We start from the raw sequence: 27,008 nt of genomic DNA, 5'->3' as shown, positions 1-27,008 counted from the left end.
CCAGGCAGCCCTCAGAGGGACAGACAGACAGACACAGCAGCAGCGTGGGGAGGCTCCAGCAGGGCGGGCAGGGAGGGGATCCCAGCGAGGCTGGAGCTGCCTCGGGACACGGAGCTGTGGGCGTGTCCCTGTGGGCGTGTCCATGTGGGTGTGTCCCCGTGGGTGTGTCCCCGTGGGCGTGTCCCTGTGGGTGTGTCCCTGTGTGTGTGTCCCCGTGGGTGTGTCCCCATGCGTGTCTCTGTGTGTGTGTGTACCCGTGGGTGTGTCCCCGTGGACATGTCCCAGTGGGTGTGTCTTTGTATGTATGTCCCTGTGGGTGTGTCCATGAGGGTTTGTCCATGTGGGTTTGTCCATGAGGGTGTGTCCCCGTGGGCGTGTCCATGTGGGTTTGTCCATGAGGGCGTGTCCCGTGGGTGTGTCCCAGTGGGCGTGTCCCCACGGGTCTGTCCATGTGGGTGTTTCCCTCTGTGTGTGTGTCCCATGGGCGTGTCCCTGTGGGCGTGTGTGTGTCCCTGTGAGTGTGTCCATGTGGGCGTGTCCCCATGGGCGTGTCCCTGTGTGTGTACCCCTGTGTGTGTGTGTCCCTGTGTGTGTGTCCCCGTGGGTGTGTCCCTGTGTGTGTCCCTGTGGGTGTGTCCATGTGGGTGTGTCCATGTGGGCGTGTCCCTGTGTGTGTACCCCTGTGTGTGTGTGGGCGTGTCCCTGTGGGCGTGTCCCCGTGGGCGTGTCCCCACGGGTCTGTCCATGTGGGTGTGTCCCTGTGTGTGTGTCCCATGGGCGTGTCCCATGGGCGTGTCCCTGTGGGTGTGTCCCCGTGGGTGTGTGTGTCCCTGTGGGTGTGTCCCCGTGGGCGTGTCCCTGTGTGTGTACCCCTGTGTGTGTGTGTCCCTGTGAGTGTGTCCATGTGGGTGTGTCCCATGGGCGTGTCCCCGTGGGTGTGTCCCTGTGGGTGTGTCCCATGGGCGTGTCCCCGTGGGCGTGTCCCCACGGGTCTGTCCATGTGGGTGTGTCCCTGTGTGTGTCCATGTGGGCGTGTCCCTATGGGTGTGTCCATGTGTGTGTGTCCCTGTGGGTGTGTCCCCTTGGGTGTGTCCTCGTGGGCGTGTCCCTGTGTGCGTGTCCCCATGGGCGTGTCCCAGTGGGCGTGTCCCCACGGGCGTGTCCCTGTGTATGTACCCCTGTGGGTGTGTCCATGTGGGCGTGTCCCCGTGGATGGGTCCCATGGGCGTGTCCCCGTGGGCGTGTCCCAGTGGGCATGTCCCCACGGGTCTGTCCCCACGGGTCTGTCCCTGTGTGTGTGTCCATGTGGGTGTGTCCATGTGGGTGTGTTCCATGGGCGTGTCCCATGGGCGTGTCCCCATGAGTGTGTCCATGTGTGTGTGTCCATGTGGGTGTGTCCCTGTGGGCATGTCCCATGGGCGTGTCCCAGTGGGCGTGTCCCGTGGGCGTGTCCCCGTGGGTGTGTCCCATGGGCGTGTCCCCGTGGGTGTGCCCCTGTGGGTGTGTCCCCGTGGGCGTGTCCCCGTGGGCGTGTCCCTGTGTGTGTACCCCTGTGTGTGTGTGTCCCTGTGAGTGTGTCCATGTGGGCGTGTCCCATGGGCGTGTCCCATGGGCGTGTCCCTGTGGGCGTGTCCCCGTGGGTGTGTCCCATGGGCGTGTCCCGTGGGCGTGTCCCCTGCCCGGGCTGCCTGCCGTGCTCAGCAGGAGGAGTCCATGCTCTCCCACTGGCGGAAAATGCGGAACACCTTGCAGGACTTCTCCGAGAGGCTCTGCAAAAGACGGGAACAGAGCACAGCCACGGGTCAGGGCACTGCAGCTGCCGCTGCCAAAGGGCACCAAAAAATACCCAAAATGTGCCAGCTGGCTGCCAGGACAGCGCTTGGATCCTTCTCTTGGTGATCCCAATGTGCCAGGGCAGGGGAGAACAAGGAGACCACGAGCAAGAAGCAGGAATGGAGCCCAAAAAGCAAAAAAGGGGCTCCAAAAAGCAGAAAGGAACCCCATAAAACAGAAAAGGACCCCAAAAGACAGGAAATTTGCCAGCCAGACAGGAGAACAAAGAGACTACGAGCAAGAAGCAGGAATGGAGCCCAAAAAAGCAGAAAGGGGCCCCAAAAAGCAGGAGGGGAATCCAACAAGAAGGAAGGGGTTCCATAAAACAGGAAAGGACCCCAAAAGGCATGAAAGGATCCCAAAAGACAGGAAAGGAGCCCAAAAGACAGGAAAGGAGCCCAAAAGGCAGAAAGGGGACTCCAAAAAGCAGGAAATGACTCCAAAAAGCATGAAAGGAGCCCAAAAAGCAGAAAGGGATGCCAAAAAGCAGGAAGAGTCTCCATAAAACAGGAAAGAACCCCAAAAGGCAGGAAAGGAGCCCAAAAGGCAGGAAAGGACCCCAAAAAGCAGGAAGGGACTCCAAAAAGCAAGAAAGGAACCCAAAAAGCAGAAAGGTAATCAAAAAAGCAGGAATGGAACCCAAAAAGCAAAAAGGGACCCTAAAAAGCAGAAAGGGACTCCAAAAAGCAGAAAGGGACTCCAAAAAGCAGGAAGGGACCCTAAAAAGCATGAAGGGGTCCCAAAAAGCTTAAAGGGACTGCAAAAAGCAGGAAGGGACCCCAAAAAGCATGAAGGGGTCCCAAAAAGCAAAAAGGGAATCCAAAAAGCAAGAAAGGAACCCAAAAAGCAGGAAGGTATCCCAAAAGGAAGGAAAGGACTCCAAAAAGCAGGAAGGGACTCCAAAAAGCAAGAAAGGAACCCAAAAAGCAGGAATGGAACCCAAAAAGCAGGAATGGAACCCAAAAAGCAAAAAGGGAACTCAAAAAGCAGAAAGGGACTGCAAAAAGCAAGAAAGGAACCCAAAAAGCAGGAAGGGAATCCAAAAAGCAAGAAAGGAACCCAAAAAGCAGGAAGGGAACCCAAAAAGCAAAAAGGGAATCCAAAAAGCAGAAAGGGAATCCAAAAAGCAAGAAAGGAACCCAAAAAGCAAGAAAGGAACCCAAAAAGCAGAAAGGGACTCCAAAAAGCAGAAAGGGAATCCAAAAAGCAGGAAAGGAACCCAAAAAGCAAGAAAGGAACCCAAAAAGCAAAAAGGGAATCCAAAAAGCAGAAAGGGACTGCAAAAAGCAAGAAAGGAACCCAAAAAGCAGAAAGGCACTCCAAAAAGCAGGAAGGTATCCCAAAAGGAAGGAAAGGACTCCAAAAAGCAGAAAGGGACTCCAAAAAGCAAGAAAGGAACTCAAAAATCAGAAAGGGACTCCAACCATCCCCTGCTCCAGCTGGGTCTGACTTGTGACTGGTCCTGCTGGACCATCTGGATCTTTCCTGGCACATGGCAGGATCATGGAATGGGTTGGGGTTGGAAGGGACCTTAAAATCACCCAGTTCCAAGCCCCTGCTGTGGGCAGGGACACCTCCCACTAGAAGGGACCTGTTGGGGACACAAATCCCACAAAGCCCCAGCAGAAATGCTGAAGGGAGGATGGATGCCCCAGTGCTGCCCTGAGCCCCAGGGGAAGCAGGAAGGAGCTGGCAGGAGCAATCCAAGTGGATAATGAGATCCAGGGAGGCACAGCCACAATGGGGAGGGAGTTGTGGCACCCCAAGAGCCTGGAGGTGGGATGGCTGCAGAGAGCAGCTCTGGGGACACTCTGGGCAATGAAACCGGATCTTGGAAATTTATCCTGTTATTTATAGCAGCCCTGGAGCAGCTCCAGCACAGCCCAGCCTTGGATGGTGCCAGCCTGTGGGCATGCCAGGGCTGACAGGGCTTGGATGGAGCCTGCCTGTGGGCATGGATGGAGCCAGCCTGTGGGCTCCAAGGATGGAGCCTGCCTGTGGGCATGCCAGGGCTGACAGGGCTTGGATGGAGCCTGCCTGTGGGCATGCCAGGGCTTGGATGGAGCCTGTGGGCATGCCAGGGCTGACAGGGCTTGGATGGAGCCTGCCTGTGGGCTCCAAGGATGGAGCCAGCCTGTGGGCATGCCAGGGCTGACAGGGCTTGGATGGAGCCAGCCTGTGGGCATGCCAGGGCTCACAGGGCTTGGATGGAGCCAGCCTGTGGGCATGCCAGGGCTGACAGGGCTTGGATGGAGCCAGCCTGTGGGCATGCCAGGGCTTGGATGGAGCCAGCCTGTGGGCATGCCAGGGCTCACAGGGCTTGGATGGAGCCTGCCTGTGGGCATGGATGGAGCCAGCCTGTGGGCATGCCAGGGCTGACAGGGCTTGGATGGAGCCAGCCTGTGGGCATGCCAGGGCTCACAGGGCTTGGATGGAGCCAGCCTGTGGGCATGCCAGGGCTCACAGGGCTTGGATGGAGCCAGCCTGTGGGCATGCCAGGGCTTGGATGGAGCCTGGCTGTGGGCTCCAAGGATGGAGCCAGCCTGTGGGCATGCCAGGGCTGACAGGGCTTGGATGGAGCCAGCCTGTGGGCATGCCAGGGCTCACAAGGCTTGGATGGAGCCAGCCTGTGGGCATGGATGGAGCCAGCCTGTGGGCATGCCAGGGCTCACAGGGCTTGGATGGAGCCAGCCTGTGGGCATGCCAGGGCTCACAGGGCTTGGATGGAGCCTGTGGGCATGCCAGGGCTCACAAGGCTTGGATGGAGCCAGCCTGTGGGCATGCCAGGGCTTGGATGGAGCCAGCCTGTGGGCATGCCAGGGCTCACAAGGCTTGGATGGAGCCTGCCTGTGGGCATGCCAGGGCTTGGATGGAGCCAGCCTGTGGGCATGCCAGGGCTCACAGGGCTTGGATGGAGCCTGCCTGTGGGCATGCCAGGGCTTGGATGGAGCCTGCCTGTGGGCATGCCAGGGCTCACAGGGCTCTGCAGCTTGGTCCTTGTCACCTGGCTGGGACTGACCCCACACAAAACCCACCCACCCCAAAGGTTTGCTGCCTGGACAGGTCGGGATGCCCCAGGCTCACCACTGGCTCCGTTTCGGGCACCGTGTCACACTTCTGGATGCCAAGGAGCCTCTTCAGCACCAGCTCCCAGCCTGGCTCGGCCCTCGCAGGCTCCTTGTCCGTGTGGGGTGCAGCGTCCTCGGGGGGCTCCTGCCCCTCACCAGTGCTCACCCAGGGACACCAATCGCGGTGCTGGGAGCTGGGGTGGAAGAAGCTCCTCAGGGAGGTGTCCTGGGAACGAGGAGGTGACAGAGAGGGGACACAGCAATGGCATGATCAGAGACAGCAGAACCCCTCTTGGTGAGCACAGCAAGGCCTGGTGAGGAGCTCGGGCAGGGGCACTCACCGAGCCGCTGGAGGAGCAGAGGCGGGCGCGCTTGGCGCGGCGCGCGGGGCTGGACGGCACCTCCATGGTGTCCCCCTGGCCCATGCTGCGCGTCACCGGCCGGCTCCGCAGCGCCGGGCTGCTCACGTCCAGCTCGCCCCTGTCCATGGAGCCGGGCGAGTCCCAGCCCCGCGGCCGCGCCACGGCCGGGGACGGGCTCTTCTCGTGCTGCGGGGGGAAACGGGATTGTGGAGCTGCTGCTCAGCTTGGCCTGCTGCAAACCTCCCTTCCCACCACACAGGAACCCTTCCCACCACACAGGAACCCTTCCCACCACAGGGATGTGTCCATTGGATGTGGGTGAGGGATCTGGAGCTGCTGCTCACCTTGGCCTGCTGCAACCCTCCCTTCCCACCACACAGGAACCCTTCCCACCACAGGGATGTGTTATTGGATGGGGTGAGGGCTTTGGAGTTCCTCTGCTCACCTTGTCCTGCTCCAACCCTCCCTTCCCACCATACAGGAACCCTTTCCACCACACAGGAACCCTTCCCACCACACTGGAACCCTTCCCACCACAGGGATGTGTCCACTGGATGTGGGTGAGGGATCGTGGAGCTGCTGCTCACCTTGGCCTGCTCCAGCCCTCCCTTCCCACCATACAGGAACCCTTCCCACCACACAGGAACCCTTCCCACCACATGGAGTGTCCATTGGATGTGGGTGAGGGATCTGGAGCTGCTGCTCACCTTGTCCTGCTCCAACCCTCCCTTCCCACCACACAGGAACCCTTCCCACCACAGGGATGTGTCCATTGGATGTGGGTGAGGGATCTGGAGCTCCTGCTCACCTTGTCCTGCTCCAACCCTCCCTTCCCACCACATGGATGTGTCCACTGGATGTGGGTGAGGGATCTGGAGCTGCTGCTCACCTTGTCCAGCTCCAGTCCTCCTCAGCCACCCCACAGGAGCCCTTCCCACCACAGGGATGTGTTATTGGATGTGGGTGAGGGATCTGGAGCTCCTCTGCTCACCTTGTCCTGCTCCAACCCTCCCTTCCCACCATACAGGAGCCCTTCCCACCACACAGATGTGTCCATTGGATGTGGGTGAGGGATCTGGAGCTCCTGCTCACCCTATCCTGCTCCAACCCTCCCTTCCCACCACAGGGATGTGTCCACTGGATGGAGTGAGGGATCTGGAGCTGCTGCTCACCTTGTCCTGCTCCAACCCTCCCTTCCCACCACAGGGATGTGTTATTGGATGGGGTGAGGGCTTTGGAGTTCCTCTGCTCACCTTGTCCTGCTCCAACCCTCCCTTCCCACCACACAGGAACCCTTCCCACCACAGGGATGTGTCCACTGGATGTGGGTGAGGGATCTGGAGCTGCTGCTCACCTTGTCCTTCTCCAACCCTCCCTTCCCACCACAGGGATGTGTCCATTGGATGTGGGTGAGGGATCTGGAGCACCTGGAGCTGGCCAAGTGTCCCTGCCCAGAGAGGGATGAGGGATGTCCACTGGATGTGGGTGAGAATTTTGGAGCTGCCAGGTGTCCCTGCCCTGCCCAGAGAGGGATGAGGGATGTCCACTGGATGTGGGTGAGAATTTTGGAATTCCTGGAGCTGCCAGGTGTCCCTGCCCTGCCCAGAGGGGGATGAGGGATGTCCACTGGATGTGGGTGAGAATTTTGGAATTCCTGGAGCTGCCAGGTGTGCCTGCCCAGAGAGGAATGAGGGATCTGGAGCTGCTGGAGCTGCCAGGTGTCCCTGCCCTGCCCAGAGAGGGATGAGGGATGTCCACTGGATGTGGATGAGAATTTTGGAGCTGCCAGGTGTGCCTGCCCTGCCCAGTGAGGGATGAGGGATGTCCATTGGATGTGGGTGAGAATTTTGGAGCTGCCAGGTGTCCCTGCCCTGCCCAGAGGGGGATGAGGGATGTCCCTTGGATGTGGGTGAGAATTTTGGAGCTGCCAGGTGTCCCTGCCCTGCCCAGTGAGGGATGAGGGATGTCCACTGGATGTGGGTGAGAATTTTGGAGCTGCCAGGTGTCCCTGCCCTGCCCAGAGGGGGATGAGGGATGTCCACTGGATGTGGGTGAGGGATCTGGACCTGCCAGGTGTCCCTGCCCTGCCCAGAGGGGGATGAGGGATGTCCACTGGATGTGGGTGAGAATTTTGGAATTCCTGGAGCTGCCAGGTGTCCCTGCCCTGCCCAGTGGGGGATGAGGGATGTCCACTGGATGTGGATGAGAAATTTGGAGCTGCCAGGTGTCCCTGCCCTGCCCAGAGGGGGCTGAGGGATGTCCACTGGGTGTGGATGAGAATTTTGGAGCTGCCAGGTGTCCCTGCCCTGCCCAGAGGGGCTGAGGGATGTCCACTGGGTGTGGATGAGGATTTTGGAGCTGCCAGGTGTCCCTGCCCTGCCCAGAGAGGGATGAGGGATGTCCACTGGATGTGGGTGAGAATTTTGGAGCTGCCAGGTGTCCCTGCCCTGCCCAGAGCCCCAGGATGGAGGTACCTGCTCGGAGGCTGGGTCCTGGCTCCGGGTCAGCATCCGGCGAGGGGAGGTGGGCACGGGCGGGGTGGTGCTGCTGGAGCCACAGGAATCCAGCTCTGGAGCTGCAGCAGACTCCAGCTGGTGGAAGCCCCAGAGCCCCACCTTCCTCATGCAGCGGGAGCAGGTGATCACCGACAGGTTCATGGAGCCCGAGGCGGTGCTGCAGGCACAGAGACCAGTCAGGGGATCCTCGTGGGATCCTCGTGGGATCCTCATGGGATCCTCACAGGGTCCTCATGGGATCCTCATAGGAATCCTCTAGGATCCTCATGGGATCCTCTAGGGTCCTCATGGGATCCTCTAGGGTCCTCATGGAATCCTCATGGGATCCTCGTGGAATCCTCATAGGATCCTCATGGATTCCTCACAGGGTCCTCATGAGATCTTCATGGAACCCTCATGGGATCCTCAGAATTTTCATGAGATCCTCATGGGAATCCTTATAGGATTGTCATGGGATCCTCATGGGACCCTCATGGAATCCTCATGGAATCCTCATGGGGTCCTCATGAGATCCTCATAGGGTACTCATGAGAATCCTTGTGGGATCCTCATGGGATCCTCATGGAATCTCATTGGGTCCTCATGGAATCCTCATAAGGTCCTCATGGAATCCTCATGGGATTTTCAAGGGATCCCCGTGGAATCTTCATAGGAACCTCATGGGAATCCTCATGGAACCCTCATGAGGTTTTTAATGGGACCCTCATGGGATCCTCATGGGATCCCCATAGGGTCCTCATGGGATCCTCATGGAATCCTCATGGGGTCCTCATAGGGTACTCATGGGAATCCTTGTGGGATCCTCATGGGATCCTCATGGAATCTTAATGAGATCCTCGTGGAATCTCATAGGGTCCTCATGGAATCCTCATAAGGTCCTCATGAGATCCTCATGGAATCCTCATGGGATTCTCATGGGATCCCCATGGAATCCTCATAGGAACCTCATGGGAATCCTCATGGGATCCTCATGGAATTCCCATGGGATCCTCATGGGAATCCTCATGAGATCCTCATGGAATTCTCATAGAGTCCTCACAGAATCCTGATGGAATCCTCATGGGATCCTTGTGGGATCCTCATGGAACCCTCATGAGATCCTCATGGGATCCTTATGGGATCCTCATGGGATCCTTATGGAATCCTCATGGAATCCTTATGAGATCCTCATGGAGCCCACATGGGATTCTCATGGGATCCTCATGGATGGGTTGAAAGGGATCTTTACGCTCATCTCATTCCAACCCCTCATGGGCAGGGACCCCTCCCACCATCCCAGGCTGCTCCAAGCCCCGTCCAACCCAGCCCTGGACACTTCCAGGGATGAGGAAAGTCAGGAGAGGTGCTCAGGGATAAGCCTGGGCTTGGAAAAGCCAGGGAAATAAGTCCATTAAATCCCATTTATGACATTGATTTAAACTGGCTCAGTTGTGTTTTGCCTTGCCAGGAAGCGGGAACAGAGGGGGAAAAGAGGGAAAAAAGGGGTAAAATAAGGGAAGCGGGAATGGAGTGGAAAAGTGGGGAAATAATTAAAAAAGTGAAGCAGGATCCTAGTGAAAAAGAGGGAAAAGAGTGGTAAAATAAGGGAAGTGTGAATGTAGTGGAAAAGTGAGAAAATAGGTAAAAAAGGGAAGCAGGATCCTAGTAAAAAAGAGGGAAAATGTGGTAAAATAAGGGAAGCAGGAATGTAGTGGAAAAGTGGGAAAATGGTTAAATAAGGAAAGCAAGATCCTAGTGAATGAAAAAGAGGGAAAATTGGAAAATTGTAACAACAAAGGAAGCAGGAGAATAATGCAAAGAGGGAAAATTGGAAAATAGCAATAACAAAGGAAGCAGGAGTACTGAAAAAGAGGGAAAATAAAATCAGGTAGGCAGAAGCATGGTGAAAAAGAGGGAAAAGAGGGGTAAAATAAGGGAAGCAGGAATGGAGTGGAAAAGTGAGAAAATAGTTAAATAAGGGAAGCAGGATCCTAGTGAAAAAGAGGGAAAATGTGGTAAAATAAGGGAAGCAGGAATGGAGTGGAAAAGTAGGGAAATGGTTAAATAAGGGAAGCAAGAGTGGAGTGGAAAAGTGGGGAAATGGTTAAATAAGGGAAGCAGGATCCTAGTGAATGAAAAAGAGGGAAAATTGGAAAATCGTAACAACAAAGGAAGCAGGAGAATAGTGCAAAGAGGGAAAGAAGTAAAACTGTGACACAAAGGAAGCATGAAAATAGTAAAAAAGAGGGAAAATGGGGAAATAAAATCAGGTAGGCAGAAGCATGGTGAAAAAGAGGGAAAAGAGTGGTAAAATAAGGGAAGTGTGAATGGAGTGGAAAAGTGAGAAAATAGGTAAATAAGGGAAGCAGGATCCTAGTGAAAAAGAGGGAAAATGTGGTAAAATAAGGGAAGCAAGAATGGAGTGGAAAAGTGGGGAAAAGGTTAAATAAGGGAAGCAGGATCCCAGTGAAAAAGAGGGAAAATGTGGTAAAATAAGGGAAGCAAGAATGGAGTGGAAAAGTGGGGAAATGGTTAAATAAGGGAAGCAGGATCCTAGTGAAAAAGAGGGAAAAGAGGGGTAAAATAAGGGAAGCAAGAATGGAGTGGAAAAGTGGGGAAAAGGTTAAATAAGGGAAGCAGGATCCCAGTGAAAAAGAGGGAAAAGAGTGGTAAAATAAGGGAAACAGGAATGTAGTGGAAAAGTGAGAAAATAGTTAAAAAAGGGAAGCAGGATCCTTGTGAAAAAGAGGGAAAATGTGGTAAAAAAAGGGAAGCAAGAATGTAGTGGAAAAGTGGGGAAATGGTTAAATAAGGGAAGCAGGATCCTAGTGAATGAAAAAGAGGGAAAATTGGAAAATTGTAACAACAAAGGAAGCAGGAGAATAGTGCAAGGAGGGAAAACTGGAAAATAGCGACAACAAATGAAAAAAGGAGTACTGAAAAAGAGGGAAAATGGGGAAATAAAATCAGGTAGGCAGAAGCATGGTGAAAAAGAGGGGAAAGAGGGGTAAAATAAGGGAAGTGGGAATGTAGTGGAAAAGTGGGGAAATGGTTAAATAAGGGAAGCAGGATCCTAGTGAAAAAGAGGGAAAAGAGTGGTAAAATAAGGGAAGTGTGAATGGAGTGGAAAAGTGGGGAAATGGTTAAATAAGGGAAGCAAGATCCTAGTGAATGAAAAAGAGGGAAAATTGGAAAATTGTAACAACAAAGGAAGCAGGAGAATAATGCAAAGAGGGAAAATTGGAAAATAGCGACAACAAAGGAAACAGGAGTACTGAAAAAGAGGGAAAATGGGGAAATAAAATCAGGTAGGCAGAAGCATGGTGAAAAAGAGGGAAAAGAGTGGTAAAATAAGGGAAGCAAGAATGGAGTGGAAAAGTGGGGAAATGGTTAAATAAGGGAAGCAGGATCCTAGTAAAAAAGAGGGAAAATGTGGTAAAATAAGGGAAGTGTGAACGTAGTGGAAAAGTGAGAAAATAGTTAAAAAAGGGAAGCAGGATCCTAGTGAAAAAGAGGGAAAATGTGGTAAAATCAGGGAAGCAAGAATGGAGTGGGTAAGTGGGGAAATGGTTAAATAAGGGAAGCAGGATCCTAGTAAAAAAGAGGCAATATTGGAAAATTGTAACAACAAAGGAAGCAGGAGAATAGTGCAAAGAGGGAAAGAAGCAAAACTGTGACACAAAGGAAGCATGAAAATAGTAAAAAAGAGGGAAAATGGGGAAATAAAATCAGGTAGGCAGAAGCATGGTGAAAAAGAGGGAAAAGAGTGAAAAAGGGGATACTGAGCATTGCCCAGGAGGAACATCCCAGCCCCCTGCAGCCCCCAGGCCCAGCCTGCAGCCCTGCCCACCTGCAGGTCCAGCCACACAGCGCCAGGATGCAGGCAGGGACGTGCACCTGCAGCATTTCCGTGGCAAACTTCCCAGCTGGCTTCTCCCCCTCCGTGCCTTTGTGCTCCTGCTCCTCCCCGATGAGCTGCAGCAGCCGAGTGATCCTCTCCTCTGTCAGGGACTGTGGGGATAGAAGAAATGCACTGGTTTGACCCCAAATCCTGTCCCACGTGGAGAACTGTGGGATCTCAGCATCTCAGGACTGAGGTGTCACCGAGAGCACCCTTGGGGGGCTCGGGAGTCCTGGAATGTTCCAGAAGTGTCTGGTGGCTGGACTTTGATCCCACACAGGAGACGACACCTGTATGAGGATAGGAGGGTTTCACCGGGGTGAATGGTGAAGGGATTGGTTAATTAGAGAGTGAAACACAGGGTTTAGGATTTCTGTACAGGGGGGTTTAGAGAAGTAAGATGGAGGAATTGGGGCGTGTCCTGTCCTTCTTCTTCTTCTTCTTCTCCTCCATCTTCTGTGGTGATGGTGGCACTTTGGGATTGGTCATTACTGAAAGTGCACCGGGCAATAAGGGTGAAAGGTATTGGGGAAAAATGATAAATATTGTACACGTAACAATGGGTATAAAGATAGGTGACCGCCCGGAGGGCAGCACAGTGTGCTCATGGCTGGCTGCTGAGCAGAGCTCTGTCGGGCCGAGAGAAAATCTTTTAGATAAACAATTAATAAACACCGAGACCGAGAAAAGAACTGAAGCCTCTTCTCGTCCTTTGATACGCGGCTGCCCCAAGGCCACCCCGGGCCTTTCCAGGCCCTTCAAACAGCCCAAAACCGGACAGAGAACGATCCCTTTGCACCCCCAGCTCTGGGTAACAGGGAAAAGGTGTCACAGAATGAGGCCTTTGTTGGGGATGAGCCATTTGTTGGTGAGGGGAGACTCAGACACTCAATGTGAGTGATGAGCAAGTTCTGTTTATGAAAATAGCATCAGACACTTATCCAGCGAGCAATAAGCTCATGAATATTCTGTAATTTGCACCGTCCATTGGCCACACCACAACATCAGCTCCTCCCCGTTCCTCAGGGGTTCCATCTCTCTTTTCTCATCTCTCTTTCACTGTTTGTTATCATACTACAGCCAGGCCCAAGGACACGCTATCTTGCAGGTGCAGGACTTGGAATAAGCCATGGTTTTGTACTTTTCCATTCTCTCACTGGGTCCTCATGGAATCCTCATAAGGTCCTCATGAGATCCTCATGGAATCCTCATAGGAACCTCATGGAATCCTCATAAGCTCCTCATGAGATCTTCATGGAATCCTCATGGGATTCTCATGAGATCCTCATGGAATCCTCATAAGGTCCTCATGGGATCCTCATGGGATCCTCATAGGAACCTCATGGGAATCCTCAGCTAAATTCCCAACAAAAAGCCACTGAGAGCACTCCTGAGGAGGAGCAGCTCCTACTCCTGCTGTGCCTTTGGTGCTTTCTGAGCTCAGCCAGCCCTGAAGCACCCCTGGGCTGTGGAATCCTCATGGGATCCTCATGGGATCCTCATGGAATGTTGATCTTGAGTAACCCAGAAGGAGAGGCTCAGTATTCCCACATGGCAGCAGCAGCAATGTGCCCCCTGTTCACTGCCAGGGCAATGGCAGCCAGGAAAATTGGGAAATAAGGGTGACACTGCTTTGTGGGATAATAAATTCATTAATTAAGGCACTCAGAGCACTCCTCTCTGCCTCTGGCTCCCATTCCATGCAGTGTGCCCAGGACCCAGCAGCTCCCACTCCTGCCGTGCCCTTGGTGCTTTCTGAGCTCAGCCAGCCCTGAAGCACCCCTGGGCTGTGGAATCCTCATGGGATCCTCATGGGATCCTCATGGAATCCTCATGGGATTCTCATGGAATCCTCATGGGAACCTCATGGGAATCCTCAGCTCAATTCCCCACAAAAAGGCACTGAGAGCACTCCTGAGGAGGAGCAGCTCCCACTCCTGCTGTGCCTTTGGTGCTTTCTGAGCTCAGCCAGCCCTGAAGCACCCCTGGGCTGTGGAATCCTCATGGGATCCTCATGGGATCCTCATGGAATGTTGATCATGAGTGACCCAGAAGGAAAGGCTCAGTATTCCCAGGGCAATGTGCCCCCTGTTCACTGCCAGGGCAATGGCAGCCAGGAAAATTGGGAAATAGGGGTGATGCTGCCTTGTGGGATAATAAATTCATTAATTAAGGCACTCAGAGCACCTCTCCCTGCCTCTGGCTCCCATTCCATGCAGTGTGCCCAGGACCAGCAGCTCCCACTCCTGCTGTGCCTTTGGTGCTTTCTGAGCTCAGCCAGCCCTGAAGCACCCCTGGGCTGTGGAATCCTCATGGGATCCTCATAGGAATCCTCAGCTCAATTCCCAACAAAAAACCACTGAGAGCACTCCTGAGGAGGAGCAGCTCCCACTCTGCCATGCCTTTGGTGCTTTCTGAGCCCAGCCAGCCCTGAAGCACCCCTGGGCTGTGGAATCCTCATGGGATCCTCATGGGATCCTCATAGGAACCTCATGGGAATCCTCAGCTCAATTCCCAACAAAAAGCCACTGAGAGCACTCCTGAGGAGGAGCAGCTCCTACTCCTGCTGTGCCTTTGGTGCTTTCTGAGCTCAGCCAGCCCTGAAGCACCCCTGGGCTGTGGAATCCTCATGGGATCCTCATGGGATCCTCATGGAATGTTGATCTTGAGTGACCCAGAAGCAAAGGCTCAGTATTCCCAGGGCAATGTGCCCCCTGTTCACTGCCAGGGCAATGGCAGCCAGGAAAATTGGGAAATAGGGGTGATGCTGCCTTGTGGGATAATAAATTCATTAATTAAGGCTCTCAGAGCACTCCTCTCTGCCTCTGGCTCCCCATTCCATGCAGTGTGCCCAGGACCCAGCAGCTCCCACTCCTGCCGTGCCTTTGGTGCTTTCTGAGCTCAGCCAGCCCTGAAGCACCCCTGGGCTGTGGAATCCTCATGGGATCCTCATGGGATCCTCATGGAATGTTGATCATGAGTGACCCAGAAGGAGAGGCTCAGTATTCCCACATGGCAGCAGCAATGTGCCCCCTGTTACCCTGTGCCCCCAGGGCAATTACAGCAAGGAAAATTGGGAAATAGGGGTGACACTGCTTTGTGGGATAATAAATTCATTAATTAAGGCACTCAGCACTCCTCCTGCTCCTGGTTCCCATTCCATGCAGTGTGCCCAGAACCCAGCGCTCCCACTCCTGCCGTGCCCTTGGTGCTTTCTGAGCTCAGCCAGCCCTGAAGCACCTCTGGCTGTGGGAATCCTCATGGGATCCTCTTGGGATCCTCATGGATCCTCATGGAATGTTGATCTTGAGTAACCCAGAGGAGAGGCTCAGTATTCCCACATGGCGCAGCAGCAATGTGCCCCCTGTTCACTCCAGGGCTCATGGCAGCCAGGAAAATTGGGAAATAGGGTGACACTGCTTTGTGGGATAATAAATTCATTAATTAAGGCACTCAGAGCACTCCTCTCTGCCTCTGTTCCCATTCCATGCAGTGTGCCCAGGACCCAGCAGCTCCCACTCCTGCGTGCCCTTGGTGCTTTCTGAGCTCAGCCAGCCCTGAAGCACCCCTGGGTTGTGGAATCCTCATGGGATCCTCATGGAATGTTGATTCTGAGTGACCCAGAAGGAAAGGCTCAGTATTCCCACATGGCACCAGCAATGTGCCCCCTGTTCACTGCCAGGGCAATGGCAGCCAGGAAAATTGGGAAATAGGGGTGACACTGCTTTGTGGGATAATAAATTCATTAATTAAGGCACTCAGAGCAACCCTCCCTGCCTCTGGCTCCCATTCCATGCAGTGTGCCCAGGACCCAGCAGCTCCCACTCCTGCCATGCCCTTGGTGCTTTCTGAGCTCAGCCAGCCCTGAAGCACCCCTGGGCTGTGGAATCCTCATGGGATCCTCATGGGATCCTCATAAGAACCTCATGGGATCCTCATGGAATGTTGATCTTGAGTGACCCAGAAGGAAAGGCTCAGTATTCCAGGCAATGTGCCCCCTGTTCACTGCCAGGGCAATGGCAGCCAGGAAAATTGGGAAATAGGGGTGATGCTGCTTTGTGGGATAATAAATTCATTAATTAAGGCTCTCATCCCAGGCACCACAGAGCAGCCTGGACACTGGGAAAGGCCCAGAGTGGGAACCAGACACAGTTCCCAGCTGATGAGCCATTCCAAACTCCCCTTTCCACCTTTCCATGGTGGAATGTCCAAGGGGAAAAACCAGGTGGGAGCAGATCCCTCACACACACACACACAGGCTGAAATTCCTGATTTTGGGTGGGCCCAGGCTCATCTCTGGAGCTGGAATGCTGCAGATTTTGGGAGCAGGAGGGAACTCACCATGTTTTCCAGGTTTTGGGAGCAGGAGGGAACTCACCATGTTTTCCAGATTTTGGGAGCAGGAGGGAACTCACCACGATTTTCAGGTTTTGGGAGCAGGAGGGAACTCACCACGATTTTCAGGTTTTGGGAGCAGGAGGGAACTCACCACGATTTCCAGATTTTGGGAGCAGGAGGGAACTCACCACGATTTTCAGGTTTTGGGAGCAGGAGGGAACTCACCACGATTTTCAGATTTTGGGAGCAGGAGGGAACTCACCATGTTTTCCAGGTTTTGGGAGCAGGAGGGAACTCACCATGTTTTCCAGGTTTTGGGAGCAGGAGGGAACTCACCACGTTTTCCAGATTTTGGGAGCAGGAGGGAACTCACCATGTTTTCCAGGTTTTGGGAGCAGGAGGGAACTCACCACGTTTTCCAGGTTTTGGGAGCAGGAGGGAACTCACCACGTTTTCCAGATTTTGGGAGCAGGAGGGAACTCACCATGTTTTCCAGGTTTTGGGAGCAGGAGGGAACTCACCATGTTTTCCAGATTTTGGGAGGAGGGAACTCACCATGTTTTCCAGATTTTGGGAGCAGGAGGGAACTCACCACGTTTTCCAGATTTTGGGAGGAGGGAACTCATCATGTTTTCCAGATTTTGGGAGGAAGGAACTCATCATGTTTTCCAGATTTTGGGAGGAGGGAACTCATCATGTTTTCCAGATTTTGGGAGGAGGGAACTCACCACGTTTTCCAGGTTTTGGGAGCAGGAGGGAACTCACCACGATTTTCAGTTTGGAGCAGGAGGAACTCACCACGATTTTCAGGTTTTGGGAGCGCAAGGGAACTCACCACATTTTCCAGTTTTGGGAACAGGAGGGAACTCACCAGATTTCCAGATTTGGGGGCAGAGGGAACTCACCACGTTTTCCAGATTTGGGAGGAGGGAACTCACCACGTTTTCCAGATTTTGGGAGGAGGGAACTCACCATGTTTTCCAGGTTTTGGGAGCAGGAGGGAACTCACCACGATTTCCAGATTTTGGGAGCAGGAGGGAACTCACCACGTTTTCCAGATTTTGGGAGCAGGAGGGAACTCACCACATTTTCCAGATTTTGGGAGCAGGAGGGAACTCACCACGATTTTCAGGTTTTGGGAGCAGGAGGGAACTCACCATGTTTTCCAGATTTTGGGAGCAGGAGGGAACTCACCATGTTTTCCAGATTTTGGGAGGAGGGAACTCATCATGTTTTCCAGATTTTGGGAGGAGGGAACTCACCATGTTTTCCAGATTTTGGGAGGAGGGAACTCACCATGTTTTCCAGATTTTGGGAGCAGGAGGGAACTCACCATGTTCTTCAGGTCTTCTGGTCTGAGGGAGGGCAGCTGCAGCTCCAGCTGGCACAGGCTCTGGAAGCGATCCAGGAAATCCTGGAGAAGAACTCGGGGCTCATCCACCAGGAGCCTGGCAAAGCGATCTGGGGAGGGCAGAGCTGTGCTCAGCATTCCCAGCCCTCCTCATCCCACAGGGAAAGGCAGGCACAGCCCAGCCAGGCTCCCCAGGTGAATGCAGGGATGGGGTGACAGGGAGGGACCTCAAGGGGAAGGGGGAAAAGTTGAGGTGGCATCTTGGCAATGAGCAATTCCTGCCTGGGCTGGCATTGCCAGAGCAGCTGGGGCTGCCCCTGATCCCTGCAGTGCCCAAGGCCAGGCTGGAGCAGCCTGGGATGGTGGGCTTGGAATGGGATGGGCTTGAAGGGCCCTTCCCACCCAAACCATTCTGGCATTTGGGACACTCAGAATCCATCCCCAGGGGTTTTTATGGAAGTTGGGGATGGCAAAGGGAAGGGAGACCCTTCCTGGAGTGCTGAGATTGCCAGTGAAGCCCCCAGAGCCCAAAATCCCTTCCTGGAGAGGAGTCGGGGTGGGGATGGATCCAATGCCAGGCTGGGAGAGCTGGGAATGGAGGGAATTCCCTGGAGAGGGAGCCTGGGCTGGGATTTTGGGAAGGGATTCCCAGAGCAGCTGGGGCTGCCCCTGATCCCTGCAGTGCCCAAGGCCAGGCTGGATGGGGTTTGGAGCACACAGGGACAGTGAAATTCCCTGGAATGGCACTGGAAGGGCTTTAATGTCCCTTCCAACCCCAACAATCCCAGGATTATTTTCCTGGCTCTTAAAGGAAAAGCTCAGCACAGATTTTTCCCTTCACAGCATTCCCAAGCAGCTCCCAAGCCAGGATCCATCCCTCTCTGAGCATTCCACGACACCAAATCTCCCCTGTCCCCTCCCAGGTCCAACCCAAAAACAATCCAACTGCTCCAGAGGCACCCAGAAAAAGCAGGAAACACCCAGGAAAAGCTGGAAACAGCAGTGGAAAGGGAGGAAAAAAATGGGAATAAAGCAGGAATCTGAGGCACCCACCTGGGCAGGGGCTGTCTGGCCAGAAGCAGAACTTCTCATGGGCAGTGCTCAGGGCCTTCCTGAGCTCCTCACAGCGCTCCTTGTCTGCGGGGAAAAACTCTGGGATATTCCCTGCTCGGGGAATGGGCAGGAAAAGCAGGGAATGGCCCCAGGGAATGGGCAGGAAAAGCAGGGAATGGGCAGGAAAAGCAGGGAATGGGCAGGAAAAGCAGGGAATGGGCAGGAAAAGCAAAAAATGGGAAGGAAAACCAAGGAATGGCCCCAGGGAATGGCCAAGAAAACCAAGGAATGGGCAGGAAAAGCAAGGAATGGGCAGGAAAATCAAGGAATGGCTCAGGAATGGCCAAGAAAATCAAGGAGTGGCCAAGAAACGGCAATGGGCAGGAAAATCAAGGGATGTGCAGGAAAAGCAAAAAATGGGCAGGAAAAGCAAAAAATGGGCAGGAAAAGCAAGGAATGGCCCCAGGAAAAGCAAAAAATGGGAAGGAAAACCAGGGAATGGGCAGGAAAAGCAGGGAATGGGCAGGAAAAGCAAGGAATGGCCCCAGGGAATGGGCAGGAAAAGCAGGGAATGGGCAGGAAAAGCAAAAAATGGGCAGGAAAAGCAAGGAATGGGCAGGAAAAGCAAGGAATGGCCCCAGGGAATGGGCAGGAAAACAAAAAATGGGCAGGAAAATCAAGGAATGGGCAGGAAAAGCAAGGAATGGGCAGGAAAATCAAGGAATGGGCAGGAAAAGCAAGGAATGGGCAGGAAAAGCAAGGAATGGGCAGGAAAAGCAAGGAGTGGCCAGGAAAAGCAGGGAATGGGCAGAAAAAGCAAGGAATGGGCAGGAAAACAGGGAATGAGCAGGAAAATCAAGGAGTGGCAAAAAAAACAAGGAATGGGCAGGAAAAGCAAGGAATGGCCCCAGGGAATGGGCAGGAAAAGCAGGGAATGGGCAGGAAAAGCAGGGAATGGGCAGGAAAAGCAGGGAATGGCCAAGAAAAGCAGGGAATGGGCAGGAAAACCAAAAAATGGGCAGGAAAAACAAGGAGTGGCCAAGAAAAGCAGGGAATGGGCAGGAAAAGCAAGGGAATGGGCAGGAAAAGCAAAAAATGGGCAGGAAAAGCAAAAAATGGGCAGGAAAACCAAGGAATGGCCCAAGGAATGGGCAGGAAAAGCAAGGAGTGGCCAGGAAAAGCAGGGAATGGGCAGGAAAACCAAAAAATGGGCAGGAAAAGCAAGGACTGGGCAGGAAAAGCAAAAAATGGGCAGGAAAAACAGGAATGCGCAGAAAAGCAGGAATGGCCCCAGGGAATGGGCAGGAAAAACTCTGGGAATGGGCAGGAAAAGCAAAAAATGGGCAGGAAAAACAGGGAATGGGCAGGGAAATCAAGGGATGGGCAGGAAAAGCAGGGAATGGGCAGGAAAAGCAGGGAATGGGCAGGAAAAGCAAAAAATGGGCAGGAAAAGCAGGGAATGGGCAGGAAAAGCAAGGAATGGGCAGGAAAAGCAAAAAATGGGCAGGAAAAGCAGGGAATGGGCAGGAAAAGCAAGGGATGGGCAGGAAAAGCAGGGAATATCCAGGAAAAGCAAGGAATGGGCAGGAAAAACAGGGAATGGTCCCAGGGAATGGGCAGGAAAAGCAGGGAATGGGCAGGAAAAGCAGGGAATGGGCAGGAAAAGCAAGCCAGGTGGTGGCAGAGTTCCCTGGGATGATTTCCCAGGCTGGAGGCTGCACAGCCTGAAGCTTCACCTCAGACTGTTCATATCACTTTAATAATAATTTTAAATTTCTCTGAATAATAAATTAATTTTAAATAAATTATTATTAATTCAATTTAATAATAATTTAAAAATATATTCTCAAAAAAAAGAAAAAATAGTGTCCAAATAAATTATTATTAATTAAATTTAATAATAATTTTAGAAACATATTCTCAAAAAACCCCCAAAAAATAAAGTGTCCTAATTAAAAAAAAAATAAAGTTTTTTTAAAATACTCTAGTCAAACCAAGAAGTACTGAAATTTAAATATTAACACCTACCATAAGCACTCATGGCTGCTGAGAATTCTAAACTCTGTGTTTAGAACTCTGAGAATTTGAAACTCTTTCAGCACAGCAAGTTTAAAATTCTCAGCATCCAGGATTCCAAGCCCTCAAAAATTCTGACATTTAATTTCACTTACACTTTCAGAACCAAATCATTTCTTTTTCCCTTTGTTTTTTCACTGCCTCTTTCCCAACCTTTGATTATTTTGGATTTTCCTAACCCGGTGTGATCTCCAATGGGATAATGAGGCCAAGGTTTATTTAACAGAGATAATCTGAATAAATAGGGAATGTTGATCTTGAGTGAGCCAAAAGGAAAGGCTCAGCATTCCCACAGCAATGTGCAGCCAGGAAAATTGGGAAGTGGGGATGGCACTGCCTTGTGGGATAATAAGGAGCTCATTAATTAAACCTCCCAATGGAATTTCTGCCTGAATGCCTTCGGTGAGCAGCAAGCACCAATCAATTTTTCCACGCTGGAAAAATTCAGGAGGATCAGGGAAGAAAAAATTCAGGAGGATCAGGGAAGCAGATCCAGGAAATGGGAAAGAAAAGGGAATTTTTAATTTTTAAAAAGGATTTTTCAGATCCTTAAATGCATCCAGAGGGCAACGAGGCTGGAAAAGCTGGAAAGAGGCTGAGAGCCTTGGGATTATTGGGAGAAGAGGAGGATGAGGGGTGAACTCCCTGGAATGCTGGGGCAGGGAATTCCAGCATGGGAATGGCTCAGGGCTGCACCAGAGGCTCAACAGGAGGAACTGTTCCTGCACCAGGATGATCCAGCTCTGGAATATCCCAAGAGCTGATCAGTGCCCCAAGCCTGGAAGGGTTCCAGATGGTTTGGGATCATTCCCGTGGGTCTGGTTTGAGGTTTGGAAGCTCTCTGGGGTTTTCCAGTCCTTAAAGGATGGGGGGGTCTCCTTTCCATGGGGACGGGGTGTGCCGGGAGAGGTTTAATCCCAGCATAAAAAAGGAATTTTTTACAGAATTCCATCATTCCCTGGAACCATCATTCCTTGGAAGCACCTCAGGTGCCATGGAACCATCATTCCCTGAGATCATCATTCCCTGAAAACATAATTCCTTGGAATCATCATTCCCTGAGATCATCATTCCTGGCACCATCATTCCTGGAGCCACTAATTCCTTGGAATCATCATTCCTTGGAACAATCATTCCTGAGAAATCATTCCTTGGAATCATCATTCCCTGGGCCACCATTCCTGGAAACCAGCATTTCCTGAAACCATCATTCTTTTAGGACAATCATTCCCGGAGGCATATTCTTTGGAACCCACTATTCCTTGGACCACCATTCCCTGGAACCACCATTCCTTGAACCACCATTCCCTGAGATCATCATTCTTTAGGACAATCATTCCCTGAACCCATAATTCCTTGGAATCATCATTCCCTGGAACCACCATTCCTTGGAACCAGCATTCCCTGAGACCATCATTCCTTGAAACTATAATTCCTTGGAACCATCATTCCCTGGAACCACCATTCCTTGAAACCACCATTCCCTGGAACCACCATTCTTTAGGACAATCATTCCCCGAACCCCTAATTCCTTGGAATCATCATTTCCTGGGTTCATAATTCCCTGGGACCATCCCTCCTTGGAACCATCATTCTTTAGGACAATCATTCCCTGAAACCATCATTCTTTAGGACAATCATTCTTTGGAACCACCATTCCCTTGGACCACCATTCCCTGAAACCATCCCTCCTTGGAACCACTATTCCCTGGAACCATCATTTTTTAGGACAATCATTCCCTGAAACCATAATTCCTTGGAATCATCATTCCCTGAAACCATCCCTCCTTGGAACCACCATTCCCTGGAACCATCATTCTTTAGGACAATCATTCCCTGAACCCATAATTCCTTGGAATCATCATTTCCTGGGTTCATAATTCCCTGGAACCATCCCTCCTTGGAACCATCATTCTTTAGGACAATCATTCCCTGAACCCATAATTCTTTGGAATCATCATTTCCTGGGTTCATAATTCCCTGGAACCATCCCTCCTTGGAACCACCATTCCTTGAAACCACCATTCTTTAGGACAATCATTCCCTGAACCCATAATTCTTTGGAAACACCATTCCTTGGAACCACCATTCCCTGAAACCATCATTCTTTAGGACAATCATTCCCTGAAACCATAATTCCTTGGAATCATCATTTCCTGGGTTCATAATTCCCTGGACAATCATTCCCCGGAACCATCATTCTTTAGGACAATCATTCCCTGAACCCCTAATTCCTTGGAATCATAATTTCCTGGGTTCATAATTCCCTGGAACCATCACTCCTTGGAACCACCATTTTTTGGGACCACCATTCCCTGGGACCACCCCTCTCAGAACCACCATTCCCTGAAACCATCATTCTTTAGGACAATCATTCACTGAACTCATAATTCCTTGGAATCATCATTCCCTGAAACCATCATTCTAAAGGGCCACCATTCCTTGGAACCATCACTCCTTGGAACCACCATTTTTTGGGACCACCATTCCCTGGGACCACCCCTCTCAGAACCACCATTCCCTGGACACCAGCACAGAACAGGAGGAGCTTTAAGACCCCTCCCAACCCAAACTCCCTACAATCCCACGACCTCTCCCAGCTGGAATTCCCAACACAAACCAGGATTGATTATCCCACCCCACAACCAAACACCACCCATTGACCCTCCCCGCCCCTGGGAGCCGCTGCACCCCGCGACCCCGCAATCCCCAAATCCCAAATCCCACAATCCCAAATCCCAAACCCCAAGCTCACTCACAGCTGCTGAGGTCCAGGGTGAGCTGCAGGCTCATGCACAGGTAGGCCTGGCAGCTGGAGCACCTGAGCAGGTCGCACTCGACGCTGACCCAGCCGAAGCGCGCGCACACCAGCGGGGACAGCGCCGGCGGCTTGCCCGCCCACCTCAGCGGGTCTGCCCGTCAAGGAGACACAGCAGCGGCACAACTCTGGCATTTATGGCATGGGGAGCATTCCAGGGAGGGAGAGATGGGGGTTTGTGGGGTGGGGGAACATTCCCAGAGAGGGAGAGCTTGGGGTTTGTGGGGAAACATTCCCAGGGAGGGAGAGATTGGGGTTTGTGGGGAAATATTCCCAGGGAGGGAGAGCTCGGGGTCTGTGGGGAAACATTCCCAGGAACAAAGACCTTGGGGTTTGTGGGGAAATATTCCCAGGGAGGGAGAGATTGGAGTTTGTGAGCTGGGGAAACATTCCCAGGAATGGAGATCTTGGGGTTTGTGGGGAAACATTCCCTGGGAGGCAGAGCTTGGGGTTTGTGGGGAAACATTCCCTGGGAAGGAGAGATGGGGGTCTGTGGGCTGGGGGAACATCCAGGGGAGGGCTGGGAGAGCTCGGGTCTGTGGGGAAACGTTCCCAGGGAGAGCTTGGAGTTAGTGGGAAAAGATTCCCAGGCACGGAGAGCTCAGAGTTTGTGGGGAAACATCCCTAGAGAGGGAGAGCTCAGGGTTTGTTGGGTTGGGGGAACATTCCCAGAGAGGGAGAGATTGGGGTTTATGGGGAAACATTCAGAAGGAGAGGAGAGCTCAGGGTCTGTGCGTTGGGGAAACATTCCCAGGGAAGGAGAGCTCGAGGTTTGTGGGGTTGGGGAAACATTCCCAGGGACAGAGAGCTTGGGGTTTATGGGGAAACATTCCCAGGGAGGCAGAAATTGGGGTTTGTGGGGAAACACTCCCTGGAAGGCAGAGATTGGGGTTTTGTGAGGAGGGAAATATTCCCAGGGACCCAGAGCTCGGGGTTTGTGGGGAAACATTCCCAGGGAGGGAGAGCTTGGGGTTTAAGGGGAAACATTCCCAGGGAGGGAGAGATTGGGGTTTAAGGGGAAACATTCCCAGGAATGGAGAGCTTGGGGTTTGTGGGGAAACATTCCCAGAGAGGGAGAGATCGGGGTTTGTGGGGAAACATTCCCAGGAACAAAGATCTTGGAGTTTGTGGGGAAACATTCCCAGAGAGGGAGAGACTGCAGTTTGTGAGCTGGGGAAACATTCCCAGGGAGGAAGAGATTGGGGTTTATGGGGAAGAGAGGGAGAGCTTGGGGTTTGTGGGTGAGGAAACATTCCCAGGGAGGGCTGGGAGAGCTCGGGGTCTGTGGGGAAACATTCCCAGGGAGAGCTTGGGGTTAGTGGGAAAAGATTCCCAGGCAGGGAGAGCTCAGAGTTTGTGGGGAAACATCCCTAGAGAGGGAGAGCTCAGGGTCTGTGGGGAAACATTCCCAGAGAGGGAGAGCTCGGGGTTTGTGGGGAAACATTCCCAGGGAGGCAGAGATTGGGGTTTGTGGGGAAACATTCCCAGGGAGGCAGAGATTGGGGTTTGTGGGGAAACATTCCCAGGGAGGGAGAGATTGGGGTTTGTGAACTGGGGAAACATTCCCAGAGAGGGAGAGATCGGGGTTTGTGGGGAAACATTCCCAGGGAAGGAGAGCTCGGGGTTTGTGGGGAAACATTCCCAGAGAGGCAGAGATTGGGGTTTAAGGGGAAACATTCCCAGGGAAGGAGAGCTCGGGGTTTGTGAGGATGGGGAATCATTCCCAGAGAGGGAGAGATGGGGGTTTGTGGGGAAACATTCCCAGGAATGGAGATCTTGGGGTTTGTGGGGAAACATTCCCAGGGAGGGAGAGATTGGGGTTTAAGGGGAAACATTCCCAGGGAGGGAGAGCTTGGGGTTTGTGGGGAAACATTCCCTGGGAGGGAGAGATTGGGGTTTGTGAACTGGGGGAACATTCCCAGAGAGGGAGAGATTGGGGTTTTAGGAAAAGCCTCTTCCCCAGAGGGTGCTGGGGCACTGAGCATTCCCCAAGGAATTATCACAGCTCCAGGAGCACCGGGACAGCTCCCAGGGCCAGGGAGGAACTTTGGGGTATCCCTGCAAGGGCAGGACGGGATCAGTGACCCCTCTGGCTGCTCCCCCACAGTCCCAGCTGGAATTGCAGCATCCCAAAGGATATGGTGAAGGTTTCCACCCTGCTGAAGAAGGCCTCCCTGCTGGCAGACTCCAGGCAAGGAGCCTCCAGCTGCGAGGGGCCGTTGGCGCGCTCCGAGCAGTCCGAGGTGTCCTTCCTGAAAGGGACAGCAGCAGGAAACTGGGAAAGGGGGGACTGGGAACAGGCTGGCACTGGGAAAGGGTGGATTTAGGAACAGGCTGGATTTAGGGAAAGGATGGAAATGGGAACAGGCTGGATTTAGGGAAAGGATGGATTTAGGAACAGGTTGGATTTAGGAACAGGCTGGATTTAGGGAAAGGATGGATTTAGGAACAGGTTGGATTTAGGGAAAGGATGGATTTAGGGAAAGGATGGATTTAGGAACAGGCTGGATTTTAGGGAGAGACTGGATTTTAGGAAAATATTGGATTTCAGGGAGAGGTTGGATTTAGGAAAAGGCTGGATTTTAGGGAGAGACTGGATTTTAGGAAAATATTGGATTTCAGGAAGAGGTTGGATTTAGGAAAAGACTGGATTTTAGAGAGAGATGGGATTTTAGGAAGAGGTTAGATTTTGGGAAAGGTTGGGTTTAGGAAAAGGCTGCATTCTGCCAAAGGCTGGGTTTTATGAAGAGCTTGGACTTAGGAAAATGCTGGATTTTAGGAAAAGGTTGGGTTTAAGAAAAGGCTGGATTTTGGGAGAATGTTGGATTTTAGGAAAAGGTTTGATTTAGGAAAAGGTTTAAGGGTTTAAGAAAAGGAAAGGAAAAGGGTCTAAGTGCCCCCAGTACCCTCCCAGTGCCCCAAGCATCCTTCCAGTGCCCCCAATACCCTCCCAGTAATGCCAGTTCCCTCCCAGTTCCCTCCCAGTACCCTCCCAGTAACCCCAGTACCCTCCCAGTTCCTTCCCAATACACTCAGTACCCTCCCAGTGCCCCCAGTTACCCTCTCAGTGTCCCCAGCGCCCTCCCAGTGTCCCAGTATCTGTTTCAACTGCTGCCTTCTTGTCCTTCCAGTATTCCCAGTGCCTCCGAGTCTCTCCAGCGTTCCCAGTTCCCCCAGTGCCCCTCGCAGCCCCCCGGCTCCCAGTGCTCCCAGTTCATTCCCGCTCTCCTTTCCCGCTCTCCCTCCCCAATAACAACTCCCACCACCTCCCAGTCCCCTCCAGCCTCGCTCCCTCCGACTCCAACCCCCCCCAGGACCCCAAATACCCCCGAGGGATCCCCGATTCCCTCACAGGTCCCCAGCCCTCCCCTCCCCTCACACGGCCGGGCCTCCCCCCGGCTCCCGCCCGGTGCCGCCGGGTCCCCTCCCGCCCGGTGCCGCTGCCCCTCACCCGCCGGGCCCGGGCCCCTCGCTGGCGATGCCGCCGTCGATGAGGTCGCGGATCTGCCGGGGGGTGACGGGGGGCGGCCGCCCTCGGTTCCCCCCGGCCGCCGCCGCCGCCGCTCCCCCGGCGCTGGGCGCCGCCATTTTGGTCCCTCCCTCCCGTCAGCGCCCGGGAAACGCGGGCCCCGCACGAACGTTCCGCTCGCGCACGATCGTTCCGCCCGCGCCGCGGGGTCGCTCGTGGCCTCGCGCAAAGCCCGCGCCGCCTC

The 27,008-nt window shown here is 53.2% G+C and overlaps 1 protein-coding gene across 2 annotated transcripts; it reads right to left on the bottom strand.

The window, feature by feature from the left end:
• Positions 1–1,266: 1,266 nt before the first annotated feature.
• ZC3HC1 (zinc finger C3HC-type containing 1) lies at positions 1,267–26,968 on the bottom strand. 2 transcript variants are annotated; one of them, XM_064703111.1, is made up of 11 exons: positions 26,747–26,968; positions 25,437–25,547; positions 23,237–23,388; positions 18,402–18,485; positions 17,331–17,458; positions 11,609–11,769; positions 7,738–7,936; positions 5,243–5,449; positions 4,918–5,127; positions 1,677–1,769; positions 1,267–1,455 (listed from the first exon to the last, which is right to left on the bottom strand). In XM_064703111.1, exons 1-10 carry the CDS (start codon positions 26,881–26,883, stop codon positions 1,698–1,700), a joined length of 1,461 nt encoding a protein of 486 aa, XP_064559181.1. In that variant the 5' UTR covers positions 26,884–26,968; the 3' UTR covers positions 1,267–1,455; positions 1,677–1,697. The 2 variants fall into 2 exon arrangements, with proteins under 2 accessions (XP_064559181.1, XP_064559180.1); XM_064703110.1 differs by lacking the exon at positions 1,267–1,455 and having other exon boundaries at positions 1,467–1,769; positions 26,747–26,965.
• Between the last annotated feature and the right edge of the window lie 40 nt (positions 26,969–27,008).

The sequence above is a fragment of the Zonotrichia leucophrys genome, chromosome 1A (assembly GCF_028769735.1).
Source record: "Zonotrichia leucophrys gambelii isolate GWCS_2022_RI chromosome 1A, RI_Zleu_2.0, whole genome shotgun sequence".
NCBI classification, from domain to species: domain Eukaryota; kingdom Metazoa; phylum Chordata; class Aves; order Passeriformes; family Passerellidae; genus Zonotrichia; species Zonotrichia leucophrys.
Note: the sequence above shows the minus strand (reverse complement) of the source record. Positions and strands in the feature narration are given on the sequence as shown.